At 43.0% G+C, this 14783-nt stretch overlaps 1 protein-coding gene across 1 annotated transcript; it reads right to left on the reverse strand.

The window, feature by feature from the left end:
* Positions 1 to 8062: 8062 nt before the first annotated feature.
* On the reverse strand, positions 8063 to 13530 carry net1 (neuroepithelial cell transforming 1). The gene is made up of 9 exons (XM_024292476.2): positions 13186 to 13530; positions 11474 to 11581; positions 11222 to 11380; positions 10795 to 10857; positions 10406 to 10579; positions 10064 to 10321; positions 9806 to 9976; positions 9538 to 9724; positions 8063 to 9452 (listed from the first exon to the last, which is right to left on the reverse strand). The coding sequence occupies exons 1-9, from the start codon at positions 13276 to 13278 to the stop codon at positions 9040 to 9042; spliced, it is 1626 nt and encodes a 541-aa protein (XP_024148244.1). The 5' UTR covers positions 13279 to 13530; the 3' UTR covers positions 8063 to 9039.
* Positions 13531 to 14783: the final 1253 nt, after the last annotated feature.

Genomic DNA, 14783 nt, shown 5'->3' on the forward strand with positions numbered 1-14783 from the left:
ACCACAAACTATGTGTTCCTGGTTTGACTCCATGCGTAAAGTCGCAGACATTTGCCCCGAGTACTTTGCTCTCAAACATTGCGTGCAGACACAACACACGTGTTAGTTTCACAGAAACCTGAGGTTGGTAGAACTTGTTAAGTTGCTCCTCTGTGTATCTGCTCTGCTCATGCAGAGGCTGTACAATCCGAGGGAGTTTCTACTGAATGTATGCAAAAAAATGATGTAAGACACGATCATTACTATGGATGAACCTATGCTTCCCAGTCCGGACAGAAGAGCCCAGTGTAAGCAGACACATCGTGGGTGGAGAGCAGCTGCTTACATTAGCTCCGTAATGTTCCTCCACTGATCCTGTTTTGTGTAACAGTGCACTGTTGTGGGTGGGCAGGGAGGAGGAAAGACCTCCAAACAGGCTTCTGTTTAGTCTGACTTTAATCCAGGCCTTCATGTCTCCATGAAAGGCCTGTAACTTTTCTGATTTCTTGTGTTATGTGGTACATTAAAATACTACACTTGACTTTGTTCATAGTTTACAGCGTACTTCAACACACTGATTTGACTCTGAGCCAAAGGTGTGAAAGTACATTCTCTACTCAGAGAACTGTCCTTGTTGGACACATCTTGAACTGGCTTTACATTTCCTGACTCTTCTTTTGCTTCTTATATCATCTTTTATAGTTTAACTGTAAATAAATGAAATTATGTCAAAGTAGGGAAATTATTTCAACAGTAGAAAATCACTGATTATTTTTTTGCATTAGTTGACTAATCGGATCGTGCGTAAGTTGGATGTAAAACACACATCTTAATCGTCATTAGCTTGTCACTACCATGTGAAACACCATCAAGAACTGCAATATTAGGATAACTCCTACCAGAGTGCAATCTGGTAAATACAACTAAAAAAAGTAACTATTGTGTCTAAATCTGAAATAACTTGTATCAGATATTAGAGTATTAGAATGTCACAACTATATATGAGATAATTTACAAATAAAGCAGTTTCAGAAATGTATGTATGTCTGAAACTCTTCATGTTCTCACAAAGTAGTGGGCTTTTATTTTTAGATGATTCAGAATAGAAATAAAAGGGTAAATATTTTAAATATGTCATGTTTTATAAGCTTTACAGGTTGCAGATCAGAGGAAACCAGGAGCAGGAAGAACTAAAACCAAACCAGTAAGGATCAAAAATGAGTTAATACAAAATAAAATTACAGCAAACGTAAGTAATAAGACTAAGAACAAGCACTTACAACAGTTTACAGAGAAAACACATAAGATACTTCTTAATTACTGGAAACAAGTTGATAACTGCAGGCAGCTGGGACTGATTATATATAATCCAGAGAGATAAAGGGTGGGTATCCAAGAGAAGTCACAGCCAACCTGCACAGAAACCCAACATAAGAGGAAAAATATAACCAGAATAGGTTGCTCTTCACCTTAAAATCTCAATCAACACGCAAGAAAAAGTCTCATTAGTATCCAAAGAGAAACAAGTTGATAACTGCAGACAGCTGTGGCTGCTTCATAGAGAGATAAAGGGTGGGTATCCAAGAGAAGTCACAGCCAACCTGCACAGAATCCAAATATAAGAGGAAAATTATAACCTCAATAAGTAAATTTTAACCTTAAAATATCAATCAACACGTAAGAAAATGTCTCAAAATATCCAAAGAGAAACAAGTTGATAACTACAGGCAGCTGTGGCTGCTTCATAGAGAGATAAAGGGTGGGTGTCCAAGAGAAGTCACAGCCAACCTGCACAGAATCCAAATATAAGAGGAAAATTATAACCTCAATAAGTAAATTTTAACCTTAAAATATCAATCAACACGTAAGAAAATGTCTCAAAATATCCAAAGAGAAACAAGTTGATAACTGCAGGTAACTGGGACTGATCATACGTAATCCAGAGAGATAAAGGGTGGGTGTCCATGAGAAGTCACAGCCAACCTGCACAGAAACCCAACATAAGAGGAAAACTATAACCAGAATAAGTAACTCTTAACCTTAAAGTATCAATCAACACATAAGAAAAAGTCTGAATGGTATCCAGAGAGAAACAAGTTGATAACTACAGGCAGCTGTGGCTGCTTCATAGAGAGATAAAGGGTGGGTGTCCAAGATAAGTCACAGCCAACCTGCACAGAATCCAAACATAAGAGGAAAATATAACCAGAATAAGTAACTCTTAACCTTAAAATCTTAATCAACACCTAAGAAAAAGTCTCATCAGTATCCAAAGTGTGTGCAAACAACGTGACGCAACATGGGCGTCTATGAGTTGCTGTGGTGAGATTCTATACTTTCGTATGCTACTGCGCCCACACGCACACACACTCATAAATCCATCTAAGGCCTTTTGTTTATGAGCCACTGCTGCCTTTCCTTTGTCTCTCACACAGCTTTCGATTTGATGTGTTTACGTCATAAATGAATCACGTGGTAATCGTGTGAAGGCAGACAGGAGAGTCGGCTCAGATATGTCAACTGTAAAACCGTCAACTAAAGTTTGTCAATAGTTTCCTTTATTACCAAGCACGGTAAAAACTAGATCTGCCACTTTTGTGGCATGAAGCCTCACAAGTTCAATAGTATTTGCTGCAACTGAAATGAATGGTACAAAGAAAATTACAGTCAATCCTGTATTTGTTTTCTAACTGTCCTTTCTGGATGGAAGTCAGGAAGTGTCCACTCATGTTTCACTCACAATTTATTACAAACGAAGGACACAAAAACAGAAAAATGACACGATTACATTTTTAGCAACTAAATCATTTGCTTTATTTATATAAACTCAAGTTTCATAATGGAACCATTACCTGGGAATGCTGCTGCTATATTCCCACAAGGCCCATCAAAGCATATTTGTGGAGCTCATACAGTAACGAGTCCTGAGCCAGGAAGCTGTCAGAGAATCCTCCATGGAAAATGAGTTGTGGCTCCTGAAGCAGACATGGAAAATCACAGGCCCATTTATGGATTGTGGAGATGCAAGAGGCTGGTAGTGTTAAGTCTTGTTCAGTTTGAGCACAAATAATTATACAGTCTCTTTGTAATTTTTTTTTAGTTTCTAGTTTAGGACAGGGGAATTTGGTGGCCTATTTTAAACCACCTGACAAGAGCTCATCGCGAAAGATTAAGCTAAGCAGTCACAAAAGTTTCCAGATGCTTTTTTTGTTTTGATTTAATCAGTAAATTCCTGAAAACGTGTGGAGGAGATGCCAGTTTGATAGCTCTCGTGACTGAGGGAAATGTTAAATCAAAGACCGGCCGTTGCTCCTAAACATTTGTGTGCTTTCACTCAAACTCATATAAAAACGCGTCTTTCAAGCTGCAAAAAAATGTCCGACTTGTTTGTAAGTCATCATACCACTTTTGGCAGGCAAATGAAAAAAAAGCCTTCAAAGCATTTTTTGCAGGCTGCTGCTCTTTACCTCAGCCAGCATCTGTAAACAGCCAGTGATCACTCACTCCCTCAGACTAACAACAGCAAACACTCACCCAGAGTTTGGCATGACTGACTTTCATCTACTTTGTTCATATCGCTGAGGCTTTACAGAGGAAATGAAAGCAAGCTTGAATCTGAGGGGCACACAGGGCAATATGTTGAAGGATGAATCCTATAAACATGAGTTGTATCTTCACAGTGAAGACAGTGTCTGCTCACACACAGGTTGGATTATTAACTAGTTTAGTATTTTCTTTTATTTTTCTCCTTTTGTTTGATTCTATTTCTGTTTTGAATGGGTTTGGGCCTTTTCTTCTGTGTCCCTCAGTGAAGATCAGACCTGGTACTGATGTTTTAACCCGGTAGACTGGGGTTACTCTACCTGGTTACTTCCAGTTCAAAATGGCCGTCCTAAAGTTTGAAAGCTGCTGTCCTTCTTTTCCAAACACGCTAATATTTGCAGCTTCCTTTGACAAAATACTTCTGATCCGGGTGATGGGCAGCAGGTGGAACCGGCAAACACATTCTCACTCCTAAGCTTTCACATTTTGATGTTCCGTTAAGGACTCCTCCGGGTCACTTTCTGACGTTTTGGGTCTCCCCAATTCGTCGTTTTTGGATGTTCTGGGTTTTAAATCACTCCCGGTATGGGTTCAGGTCTAGTATCACATCTGGTACCAAATGTGGTACTTGTTCGGGTCGTGTACCACGACTGGTATCAGTTCAGGTCCGGTACCACATTTGGTACTTGTTCATTGTCTGGTACCAGTTAGGGTCCGTTCCACATTTGGTACTTGTTCAGGTCAAGTATATTGTCTGGTACCAGTTAGGGTCCGGTACCATATTTGGTACTTGTTCGAGTCAGGTGCAGTATCTGGTACCAGTTCGGGTCCGGTATCACATTTGGTACTTGTTCGAGTCTGGTACAGTGACTGGTATCGGTTCCAGTCCGGTAACATATTTGGTACTTGATCGGGTCGGGTACAGTGTCTGGTATTAGTTCGGGTTCGGTACCATATTTTATACTGGTTCGGGTCAGGTACAGTGTCTGGTACTAGTTTGGGTCCTGTACCATATTTTATACAGGTTCAGGTCGGGTACAGTGACTGGTATCAGTTCCAGTCTGGTAACACATTTGGTACTTGATCGGGTCGGGTACAGTGTCTGGTATTAGTTCGGGTTCGGTACCATATTTTATACTGGTTCGGGTTGGGTACAGTGTCTGGTACTAGTTTGGGTCCGGTACAGCATCCGGTGCCGGGTTAGGGTACCAGGTTTAAGGTACTGGACGCTTTCTGAGGACCAGCTTGTGCCGAGTACCGCACCTGTTACCGCACCCTGATGATTGCGGACCCTTGATTTTACGAACAGCCAGCCAGTCAAAAGATGATGACTTGGGGATTCCCAAAACGTCAAAAAGTGACGCTGAAGGGTCTTTAACCAAACATGGATATGTGACGAGTTGCGGATGAGAATCTGTTGAACAGGCAGAACTGCCAGACTAACACAGTGGGCCATGAGGACTGGGGCCAGGGCCTTCTCTCTGTAAGAGACCCCGACTCCACCACCCCGTAGTACCACTCATCTTCACTTTGGGTCACAAATACAGATGAAACTTGGGAATGGTCAGAAGAACAACGACCTTTCACCTAAATTTGAAGTTTAACTGCGTTCCACAACTGCTGTTTGCATAATAAACTCCCGTACTTTTCATCTTTCCTTTAAGGAAGATTGATATTTCCTTGGTCACTCTCAAGCCCTGTCCTGAAGCCAAAGGAAATCCCTGACAGAGGTGATGCTTGGGAGAAAAGCCCACGGAGCTGACAGTGTCTTTCAGCGGCGCGTGAGCGATGGACTGCCAGGCTCCTGTCAGGACCTGCCGAGCAGAAAGTATTTAGACATAAACATGGAGTCCAGGTTTTAATGGAACGTTGCTGTGACCCTTTGTGACCCGCTGTCTGGTGAAGCGGCCCTCAGGCGCTTGTTGATGGTCAGATTCTGTTTCCTGCACAAGGGTCTTCCATAAGAGATTAACGGTTTTCCTTCTACTGGAGCGTTTAAGTCGATTTGGCTTCAGTTTTATGAATCAGAAGAAGTTTGCCATAGGTGTCTATGTTGGTTCCATACTTTTTCATTACTGCTACTCTGTGTGTGCTTATTACTATTCAATAAACTTAAGGATCTGGATTCTTCACCAACAGATATTGGCTTTTACCAATCTCCCCTGCACTTCTGGACTCTGCCAGTCTTAAATCATCTCAGCTAATTCTAGATGTTCAAACATCCCTATCTACAAAAATTAACCATTTCTCCATAATGAATTGGGTGTTGAAAACCCTTTATCAAGAGTAAAACTATTTAATCAGCAGGAAACAACACTTTCCAATTTCCTAACAAGTTCTGGTATTGGAAAGGTTTTCATGAAATTAACCTTGTAGCTTCATATAAAGCTCTTAACAAATAATGATGAAATATGACCCTAATAAAATCTAATCTGGAGTGTTAGTCTAACAGCTGAACAATAATGCCTCCCTCATCTTTGACTTGGAGGACATGAATCTTTGATTTCCAACAAAACATTATCCGACTTTAAAACAATCAATTTATTGGGGCCATACCATGATTTTCTTATCCAGAATAAAATATATTCATGTATATGATCATATATTATCTTTAGAACACTAAAAAACAAATTATTTATGAAATTTTTGTTATTTTTGTGAGTTTTTTTCCTACCAGGAAGTAAAACGACTAGGTTCCTGAGGCTCCGCCTGGACAGGACACAATTGGAAGATATACGATATTCTGCATCTAAAATGAAAGTTTTTTTGCTGATTATCTCTAGCTCCGTGGAGAAATTGGGTGTTGGTGTTAGACTGGGGGCAGAGCTGTCAGAGCAGACTCTTCCTGGAGGGGGCGGTTCACATCATGCTGACGTCATCACGATACCACCCACTCGTTTTCGTGGGTATGGGAGGGGCTGCTGCTGAGAGCGCAGGTTTTTAGAGAATTACTCTTAAGTGCATGAATGGTTCAAAATACCGCTTTGGGGTTCTTTATAGTGAGGAATGAACAGTATAATACACTTAAATTCTCCAAAAGTGGATTTCTGATCGTATGGCCCCTAAAGTGATGGTCCACAGGACACGATGGTTCTGAGTGTTAGTCTCTGCACATGGTATCAAGGATTAGGTTTATAAAAAAACTGACTGATCAAGCTAGTGAGCTTCACTGTCTCGAGCTAGCAAGCTCCACTGTAGCAATCTAGTGAGCTCTGCTGTAGCAAGCTCTGTTGTAGCGAGTTAGCAAACTCCATTGTAGCAAGCTCCAATGTATTGAGGTCGCGAGCTTCGCTGTAGCAAGCTAGCAACCTCCACTGTTGCGAGCTTCACTGTAGCGAGCTAGCAAGCTCCATGGTAGCGATCTAGCAAGCTTTGCTATAGCAAGCTCCGTTGTAGTAAGCTAGCAAACTCCTTTGTAATGAGCGAGTGAGCTCCACTGTATCAAGCTTTACTGTTGCGAGCTAGCAGGCTTCGGTTTATTGAGCTCTGCTGTATCGAGCTAGCGAGCTTCGCTCTAGCAAGCTAGCGAGCTTCACTGTATCAAGCTAGCAAGCTCCGTTGTATCGAGCTAGCGAGCTCCATTTTAGTGATCTAGCAAGTTCTACTGTTGCAAGCTCCGTTGTAGTAAGCTAGCAAACTCCATTGTAACAAGCTAGCGAGCTCCATTGTAGCAAGCTCCGCTGTATCAAACTAAAGCGCTTTGCTGTAGTAAGCTAGCAAGCTCCACTATATCAAGCTAGCAAGTTCTGCTGTAGCGAACTTCACTGTTGCAAGCTAGCAAGCTCCGGTGTATTGATCTCCACTGTAGAGATCTAGCAAGCTCCACTGTCCACCGGGCGGCTGGCTAGCATAGCGAGCCAACCCACTGAGTCCCCACTTAAGCCCATTTGGGTAAACACAGCTGGGGCCACCACAGAAACTGTGGACAAACCCATATGGGGCCCACTTGGCCTTGCTGGCTGGGTACTGACTTAATCATGGTGACCAATATGTTCTCCCGAAAAACTCTGATTTTCTGTGATTTAAATTGTGAGATTTTATAATTCAAGAACCATTTTTTTAAATGTAAATTTTATTTTTATTCTCTTCTAGCATCCCTGCAATCTTTATGTCTAAAAAACTTTTGTCCCTGAAATTTCTTTATTATATTTCATGTAACAGGTGGATTTTTTTTCTGATTTTTTACTTTTATCTACCCTTCATACTAATTATTTTGTTACTTGCAGCAGCAACAATTGTAAATTATCTTATCTAGATGAGAGATTCATATTTCTGACTTTAAACATTTTATATCAATGTTTTCTTGTGAAAATTTGTTGATGTGATCTAAGTTTTTTTAGTGTTTACCTTATTTCAATTTTTAAGAAAATAATTTGGGATATAAAATGTTTAGACTAATTGACATTTTAGGCTTTGGTTAGAGCAATATCTCTGAACAAGAGAGTCTATCAGTAGGATTTTCAGAAAAAACCCCACAAAATTTGAAATAAACCAGTAAGAATAGCTGTGTTAGAACAAATAATAAGAAACATTCATGGAAGAGTTTCAAATCTTACACAGATTTTTATTGTTCTTTTTATTCCATCACTTTCATGACACCAAAGTCTCCTCTTTTCAACAACTTTCCCAAAAACTTGCAAAACCTCTCTTCAAACCTCCCCTACTTCCTTAGTTCATCTGCTTCATTCCTTCTGACATCCAACAAGCAAGATTGCGATCTTGCACTCACCATCTCTTTCAGGTCCAAACATACTTTATCCATCATTACATCTCTGCTCTCTTCTTCTTCTCTTCTACATTCTGCTCGACCAGAGCCTCGGTCCCATCGTGACGCTTTACTGAAAAGTGATCTGTTCCTTTGTGGAAAAAGCTTAAAAACATGGCTCAGTTTAGAACTTGAAAATATAACTCTGACTTGTGATTGTTATTGCTGTGCTTCCCCCTGAGAAGCTGACCCTTTGTTTGAAATAATGCCTGTGAAGTATGTCCGAGGTCCCAAAGATGTTCTTTTAGGAATGTTATCAAAATAAGACATTTCACCTCGGAGGAGATTCACTTCCTTTCGTTCTTTTCCTAAACACGCTCAAAAAATAAAAAAAAAAATCTGCCCTACAGGTTAAACAGTGCTGCTTTATATAAACCTAAAAAACCTACAATACATTTTTTTTAATTATAAAAATGTAAAACTTTCATTAGCCCTTCAAAACAGGTCTAAAATAGCGCTTAAATATCACATGGCTAGTAAACAGGATATGGTGCACCACCCCTCGATTTGCATGAAACCCGGTTGGACTCTGGCCGTCTGTCCCTTTTTAAGCCAGAGAAATCTGTGCATTTTCTCCAGGAGAAAGTCTCTCTTAGATGCACCTTTCATGGAGGGTGTAAGGGAAATAGCTGCCGAAGAGGACAGTAACACAAAACACTGTTGTGATGATGTGCACGCACGCAGACACATAAATAAAGGTCCCTTTTTTTCTGTGTTCAGTTCAGGAGTCCTGCTTCTCCCTCCACACCGCCTCATACCATCGTCTCTTTCCTCTTTCCTAAAGAACTCATCGATTTCTTGTCTTTTTTGCTTTTGTGTGACATGGAGAGTAGGGACGAGGAGCGGGAGGGAGGGGACGTCGATGTGGGGCTGGAGGTGGTGCTGTTGCAGGGCGAGGTGGGGGCCGAGTGGGAGGTGGGCTGCAGGCAGTTCTCGTCGGGCTCCTCCAGGTGGATGACGGCCGAGGCGGAGGAAGGGCGGCGCTTGTGGCAGGCGTCACTCGGGGGGAGGCTGGGGCTGGAGGGCTCGCTGAAGGGGCGGTGGACGGAGATGGCGCTGCGGAGGCAGTTGAGCCACTGCTGCTTGTGGAAGATGTCGTTGACTTGCAGGGTGTGGGACTGGGAATGGCTCGGGTCTTGGGAACGCACGCGGAAAATGTTCTTAGCTGGGGATAAAAGGTGAAATTTGGAATTAGACAATGACACATAAGCTTCCAATACACCTTAACTGAGTGATGATAGGAGGCTTACCTTTGTCTGCGTTACTGAAGGCACCTCTGAACGAGCCGCCCATTCGGACATCTCCATCCTGCAGGTCTTCCAGCACCAGATCCTGCACTGGGATTGGCTGCCGGTACACTTGGAAGCACTGGCGCTCGTTTCGCGTGACAGGGCGGGTCAGAACTAGCAGTTCCGTGAACAGGAACACATGCAGCTTCTGCAAAAAAGCAAGACAGACTCATTTAGATCTAGAGCAACAGTATCTTCACAGGGAAGCGTTGAGGAAAGGTGTGCTCACCGTGCCGCTCTTATTTCGCAGCTCCCCGTGACATAGCAGGCTCCGGCACTGCTCCATGCGTGGGTCCTTCTGCCTCTCTTCCAAGTACTCCAGTTTCTCGATGTAGTACTGGCACTCAGACTCTCCTTTCTTCATGTTGATGTCAGACAGAACGCCCTGGATGATGGTGATCTAAAAGCAGAAACGGTCCATTTTAGAACTTGGCTGCAGATGGATGTGGACACATAGAACTGGTTCAGTCTTTGGGTCTGGACTCACCGCTTCCTCCAAGCTATCTTTGTCTGGGTGGTCAGCCGGCGTGTGTCTCAGGATCTCCTTGAGCAGCAGGGGGTACTTGACCAGCCGGGAGCGCGGGATGTCCAGGAAGCTCCAGAGATCCAGCTTGCGACTGAAGGGGGACTCGAGGCAGCGCTGCAGGAAGTCCTGCACCCGCGGGTCCTGCTTCTTCTGGTCCAGCAGCGCCTTGGCTGCCAGCTGGTTGCTGCAGTAGTCTTTGTATGCATTAAGCCTGGGCAGCTGCAGGTCAGAAGACGTGTTAACTAACAGCCACTCTTAAACACTTTCACCGTCTTTTGATAGTTGTTCTGCAACAACATTTACCCAGTTGATGACGATCTGTCCAATCTGGCCCACGGTCCCGTCCGGCTTGGTGGCTTTGGAGAGCTGAGCCAGCAGGTCTTCATGCAGAGGGATGTAGGCATCTAGGTTGCCAAAGATGTGTGTGAGCTCAACCTCAGACATGATGGAAAGCTTCAGCATGGGATCGTGGTACGCCTTTAGAAAAAGAACAACCAAAAGGGTTAAAAATCATGCAGACAGTTCAAGGGGGGTCCTAACTAAGAATAGTTTATGTGAGGGAAGAACAAAAGGAACAATTCTAGTCTTATTATAGCTCCTGGCTCAGCTACACAGAAAGCATGCCAGAGCTTTGATTTAATCTGTTTGCTCTCGATGTCCTCCCTCGCCTCAGAACTTTAAAAAGTACAAACCTTGCGTGCGAGCTGGAGGTCCTCAATCAAGTCCTGTTCTCCACGAGACAACTCAAATATGGCCTGGAGACAGAAAGATGCTTTTTAGCAAAACACATCAATCCGGTTTGACATTCCGTTATATCAAGCATTAGGTTCAGTGCAGCGCTGGATCGGGCTCAAGCTGCAGAACTCATCTTGGAGAACCCTGGCGACTCTCCCTGACTTTTATGGCCTCTGTGTTTTAAAATGTACAGACAGCTGGCAGGGGCATGTGGGAGGCCTGCAGGAGTCTGCCGACTTCATAAGAGTTTACTTTGGAGGGAGAGTGAGCCCTGATTGGTCAGTTTGACCCAAATACAACAGGGACTTGTGAAACTAGTCTGGTAGACGGTCGAATTCTTCACTGTCTGTGTTCACTGGCCTCACGTTTCTGTGCTGAACTCACCTCTTGCCGCTTGATCTCCTTAGTAGAGAAGGTTCCTTTCTGGTGAATATCCACAGTTTCCGACCACAGTATGCTGTTTCTCCTTTTGGGTGGAGTTGGGGCCTTGCCACAAGGCTTCTGGGGGGCGCCCGGCGTCTTGCCATCGCCTCGGAAAGAGGCCTGTAAAAGAGAGTGTTGCATGTCAGGCATTTTATGGAGAAGTGTCTTGTGTCAAGGAGTTGTTTTATTTTTCAGGGAAGTTGGGGGGCTTACCTGGATGGTTTGGCCGAAGCGCCGGACGGCCCCATTCTTCACCGGAGAGATAAGGTTGGCTAACGACGTCACCCTGCCGAGAGGACGGACACGTTTGTTGCTGGGTTCCTAAAAAAACAGAAGAGGAGGAAACGGTTCAGACGGTCCATAAAGCTGTCACAGCTCCCAAAACAAAAGAGTTGGTCAGGATGAACCCTCAAAACTAGTCCAGCCTCTGCTCTATGACTTACATGTGTAAGTCAAGACATAGTCCTTCATAATATCCAAACACTCCTTGTTCTGGGTGGAGCACAGACAAGTGTCTGGAGTTGGGGAAGGGAGGACACATAGAAAGTGGAGGGAAGCTGCATCAGCAGCTGCCAGCTCCATCATGTTAGAAGCCCCCCATTTCCTTTCTGGTGGAGAAGGGGGCTCTGGAGGAATGCCAGGAATGCACCGGACCGTGCTCCTCAGCTGTTCGGTGCTTGGCCCTTGACAACATAGAGACTTGCAACGTCACTCACAATACTTGAGCCGACCGAGCAGTGGGTCAAGAAAACAACCCCCCACCTCTGTGTTGTGGACGGGGGTGGGCAGCAACGTTTATTGCTATGAGAATTGAGACAAGCAGCCCTCCCCCCTGAACACCTGTGAGCCATTCGGGGGGGTGAGGAGAATTTTCACCTCCACTGAAGTACCAACAACCTCATACTAGTGCGGATGCCTGCTTCTCCCAGGCTGGAGCGCCGTGTGCAAACAAAAACACATTTCAAATGGAACAGAAGCAGATGAGTGGGGGGGTCTCAAAGTCAACAGAGCGGGCCATCATGCCCTTCCTGTCCTTGGGCTGGTGGCCCCAAAATTACAAAAGGCAACTAGTCCCGCTCTTTGTCTATCAGGCTGTGAAGTGAATGGAGCAGAGAAAGTCGCTACTCCTGTTGTTTTAGGTAGCTGAGCTGGAGTCAGGAAGTCCACAAACCTCATAAACATCAGGCTTTTTCTGCTCTGTGCAAAACAGCACTAAGAGCTCACAAGTGTTTCTGTAATTATGGGAAACAAGAATAGACACGACTGCAAGTCTGCTGATCTGTTGTAAATCAAGCCGTTCTGTGAAAGACTGGACTTTTGGAGAGATTCCCCCTTTAAACATCAGTTTCCTGTCAATCAAACCAGATCTTCAGCTTTGAAGGAAGAACCGGAAGAGGAAGATCTACAAGTGGGTTGTTTTCAAAGGAGGGCACACCTGAGTTTCAGCAACACCTACGTGCGTGCGTGTCTGCTGGGTGGGGGAATGTTTCCAGGCGGCTGAGTTTGATCTGCAGCACAGATAACAGGGTTTACCTTAAAAATGGCAAAGCCTGAAAGTGGAGTTCTATGTGGATGCAGAGTTACTAGGATATCACTTCTTCTCTTTTCTCAGTATGTAACCACGGCAGACTTATTTTTCTGAAATCATTAAAACCAATAGCCCCTATCAGAGAGTCATACTTCAAAATCAACTTGAAGTTTTAAACTGAATCTAGTCAATACTGACAGGAAAGATACAAAAATCTGCTCTAAATGGCCAAGAACTCAGGTCAAAGTCTCATGCCCAAGTGTGATAAAGCAAGGTTAGGAGCTGATTCATTCACAAGCTAAACAGATATGACTTCACATGAGGGAGTGCTGGTCAAACATTCACAGAGGAGCTGCAGTTTCACTGAGAATCCTGTGAACATAGCAAAGGAGCTCACCTCTGACTCCTTATTGGCTTGGTTCTGGTGATCTATCACTTGTAGAGTCCGTTTGATAGGCACCAAGAGACCCCCTTCATCGTACGCCACCATAGCTTTCAGCAAAGAAACAGTATCCTAGTAATTTCCAGGGATTTAGCTCCACGTAATCCACAGAAGAGAAGAAGATAAAAAAAACAATAGGGGTGATGGGGAAAAAGACAAAAATAAATAAATAAGGCTCCCCCTCCTGTCTGCTGGTCTTCCCCTCTACAACAGGAGCTGTCCTCAGACACTTCACAAACTTTGGTATGAGGCAGACTGGAGACTGGGTGCTCTTTATAGAGTGAGGGGAGGAGCCTGCCTTCTGCTCAGGCTTGCTGATGAAATGGGTTTGGTTTACAGGGGGAGAGGAGGGGGGCGGGGGTGCCTGCAGCCTCTGTTGATGCTCAGTTCAAAGTGACAACATTAGCGAGAATTTTAAAGATCATGAGAAAATCTTACAAGTAAGTGCTTATGAGTAAACGAAGCAGATGAGGGAGCACACGAACGAAGGGCAACTTCATGCATGCATGTGTGCACAATCAAAACTGGAATGTTTTTCAAAAAAAGGACACTGACAACTTTAAAAGTTCAACCCACATAGTTATTGGTTACATTTATTAAATAAGCACAAGTTTAGTTAAAAAATATCCTTGGTTAGTTTTATGTTTTGTACATGTCAGTGCTTTAACTTCCTCCTTCTGAGCTCTAAAGCTATTAAGCGGTATAATCTGTGATAAACCAATAATAATAGTCTTAATCGGCACGTTCATCAGGAGAACGTGCAGCAAAACAACTGGAGTTTTAAAAGAAACATGGATTAAAATGGTTCAAACAGAAAAGAGCCATAAAAATAACTAGATATTTAGCATTACCTGCTATAATGCTAGTGTGAATGATGTGAGCTGAATTTGACCACTGAAGTTGATAGTGCTGATAGCTGAAGATGCTGAAAATGATAGTTTAAAACGCTAAAGTTGATAGCTGAAAACACTGAAGTTCATAGCTGAAATCATTGAAACTAATATCTGAAAACGCTGAAGCTAATAGCGTGTAGCTCAAATATTAGCTAAATGCCAAATTAGCCTAAAAAACAGAAAAAAAACTAAATTAGCCAAAATAGCATGAACGTGAAATATTAGCCGAACTCCAAAATAGCTTAAAAAAATAATAAGAAGAAGGAAAAAAAACAGATTAGCTAAAATAGCTTGCATGTAGCGGAAATATTAGCGTAACTCCAAAATAGCCTAAAAGAACAGAAAAAAAGGCCTAAGTTAGCCAAAACAGCTAGAATGTTGGTGAGATATTGGCTTAACTTCAAAATAACAAAAAAAAAACTGAAAAAAGTCTAAATTAGCCAAAACAGTTAGCATATAGCTGAAATATTAGCTAAACTCCAAAATAGCCTAAAAAACCTTATTAAATGCCAAAACAATCCAAAACGCTAACATAATGCCAATATAACAGCAGAAACAGTAGATGCCAAAACAGCCTAAACAACTAAAATAGCTGATATTAGCAGCTAAAATATTAGATGAAAAAAGGGCTTTAGAGGATTCCATAAGTCATTTCCAATG

This window comes from Oryzias melastigma, linkage group LG23 (genome assembly GCF_002922805.2).
Source record: "Oryzias melastigma strain HK-1 linkage group LG23, ASM292280v2, whole genome shotgun sequence".
NCBI lineage: Eukaryota > Metazoa > Chordata > Actinopteri > Beloniformes > Adrianichthyidae > Oryzias > Oryzias melastigma.

Bases quoted from the DNA above. Each gene is read 5' to 3' on its own strand.
- net1 (XM_024292476.2), bottom strand. From the start codon at position 13,278: ATGGTGGCGTACGATGAAGGGGGTCTCTTGGTGCCTATCAAACGGACT. The intron at 10,858-11,221 runs GTGAGTTCAGCA...TTCTGTCTCCAG, and splicing joins AGGAGATCAAGCGGCAAGAG to GCCATATTTGAGTTGTCTCG. The intron at 10,322-10,405 runs GTAAATGTTGTT...TCTGACCTGCAG, and splicing joins GACAGATCGTCATCAACTGG to CTGCCCAGGCTTAATGCATA.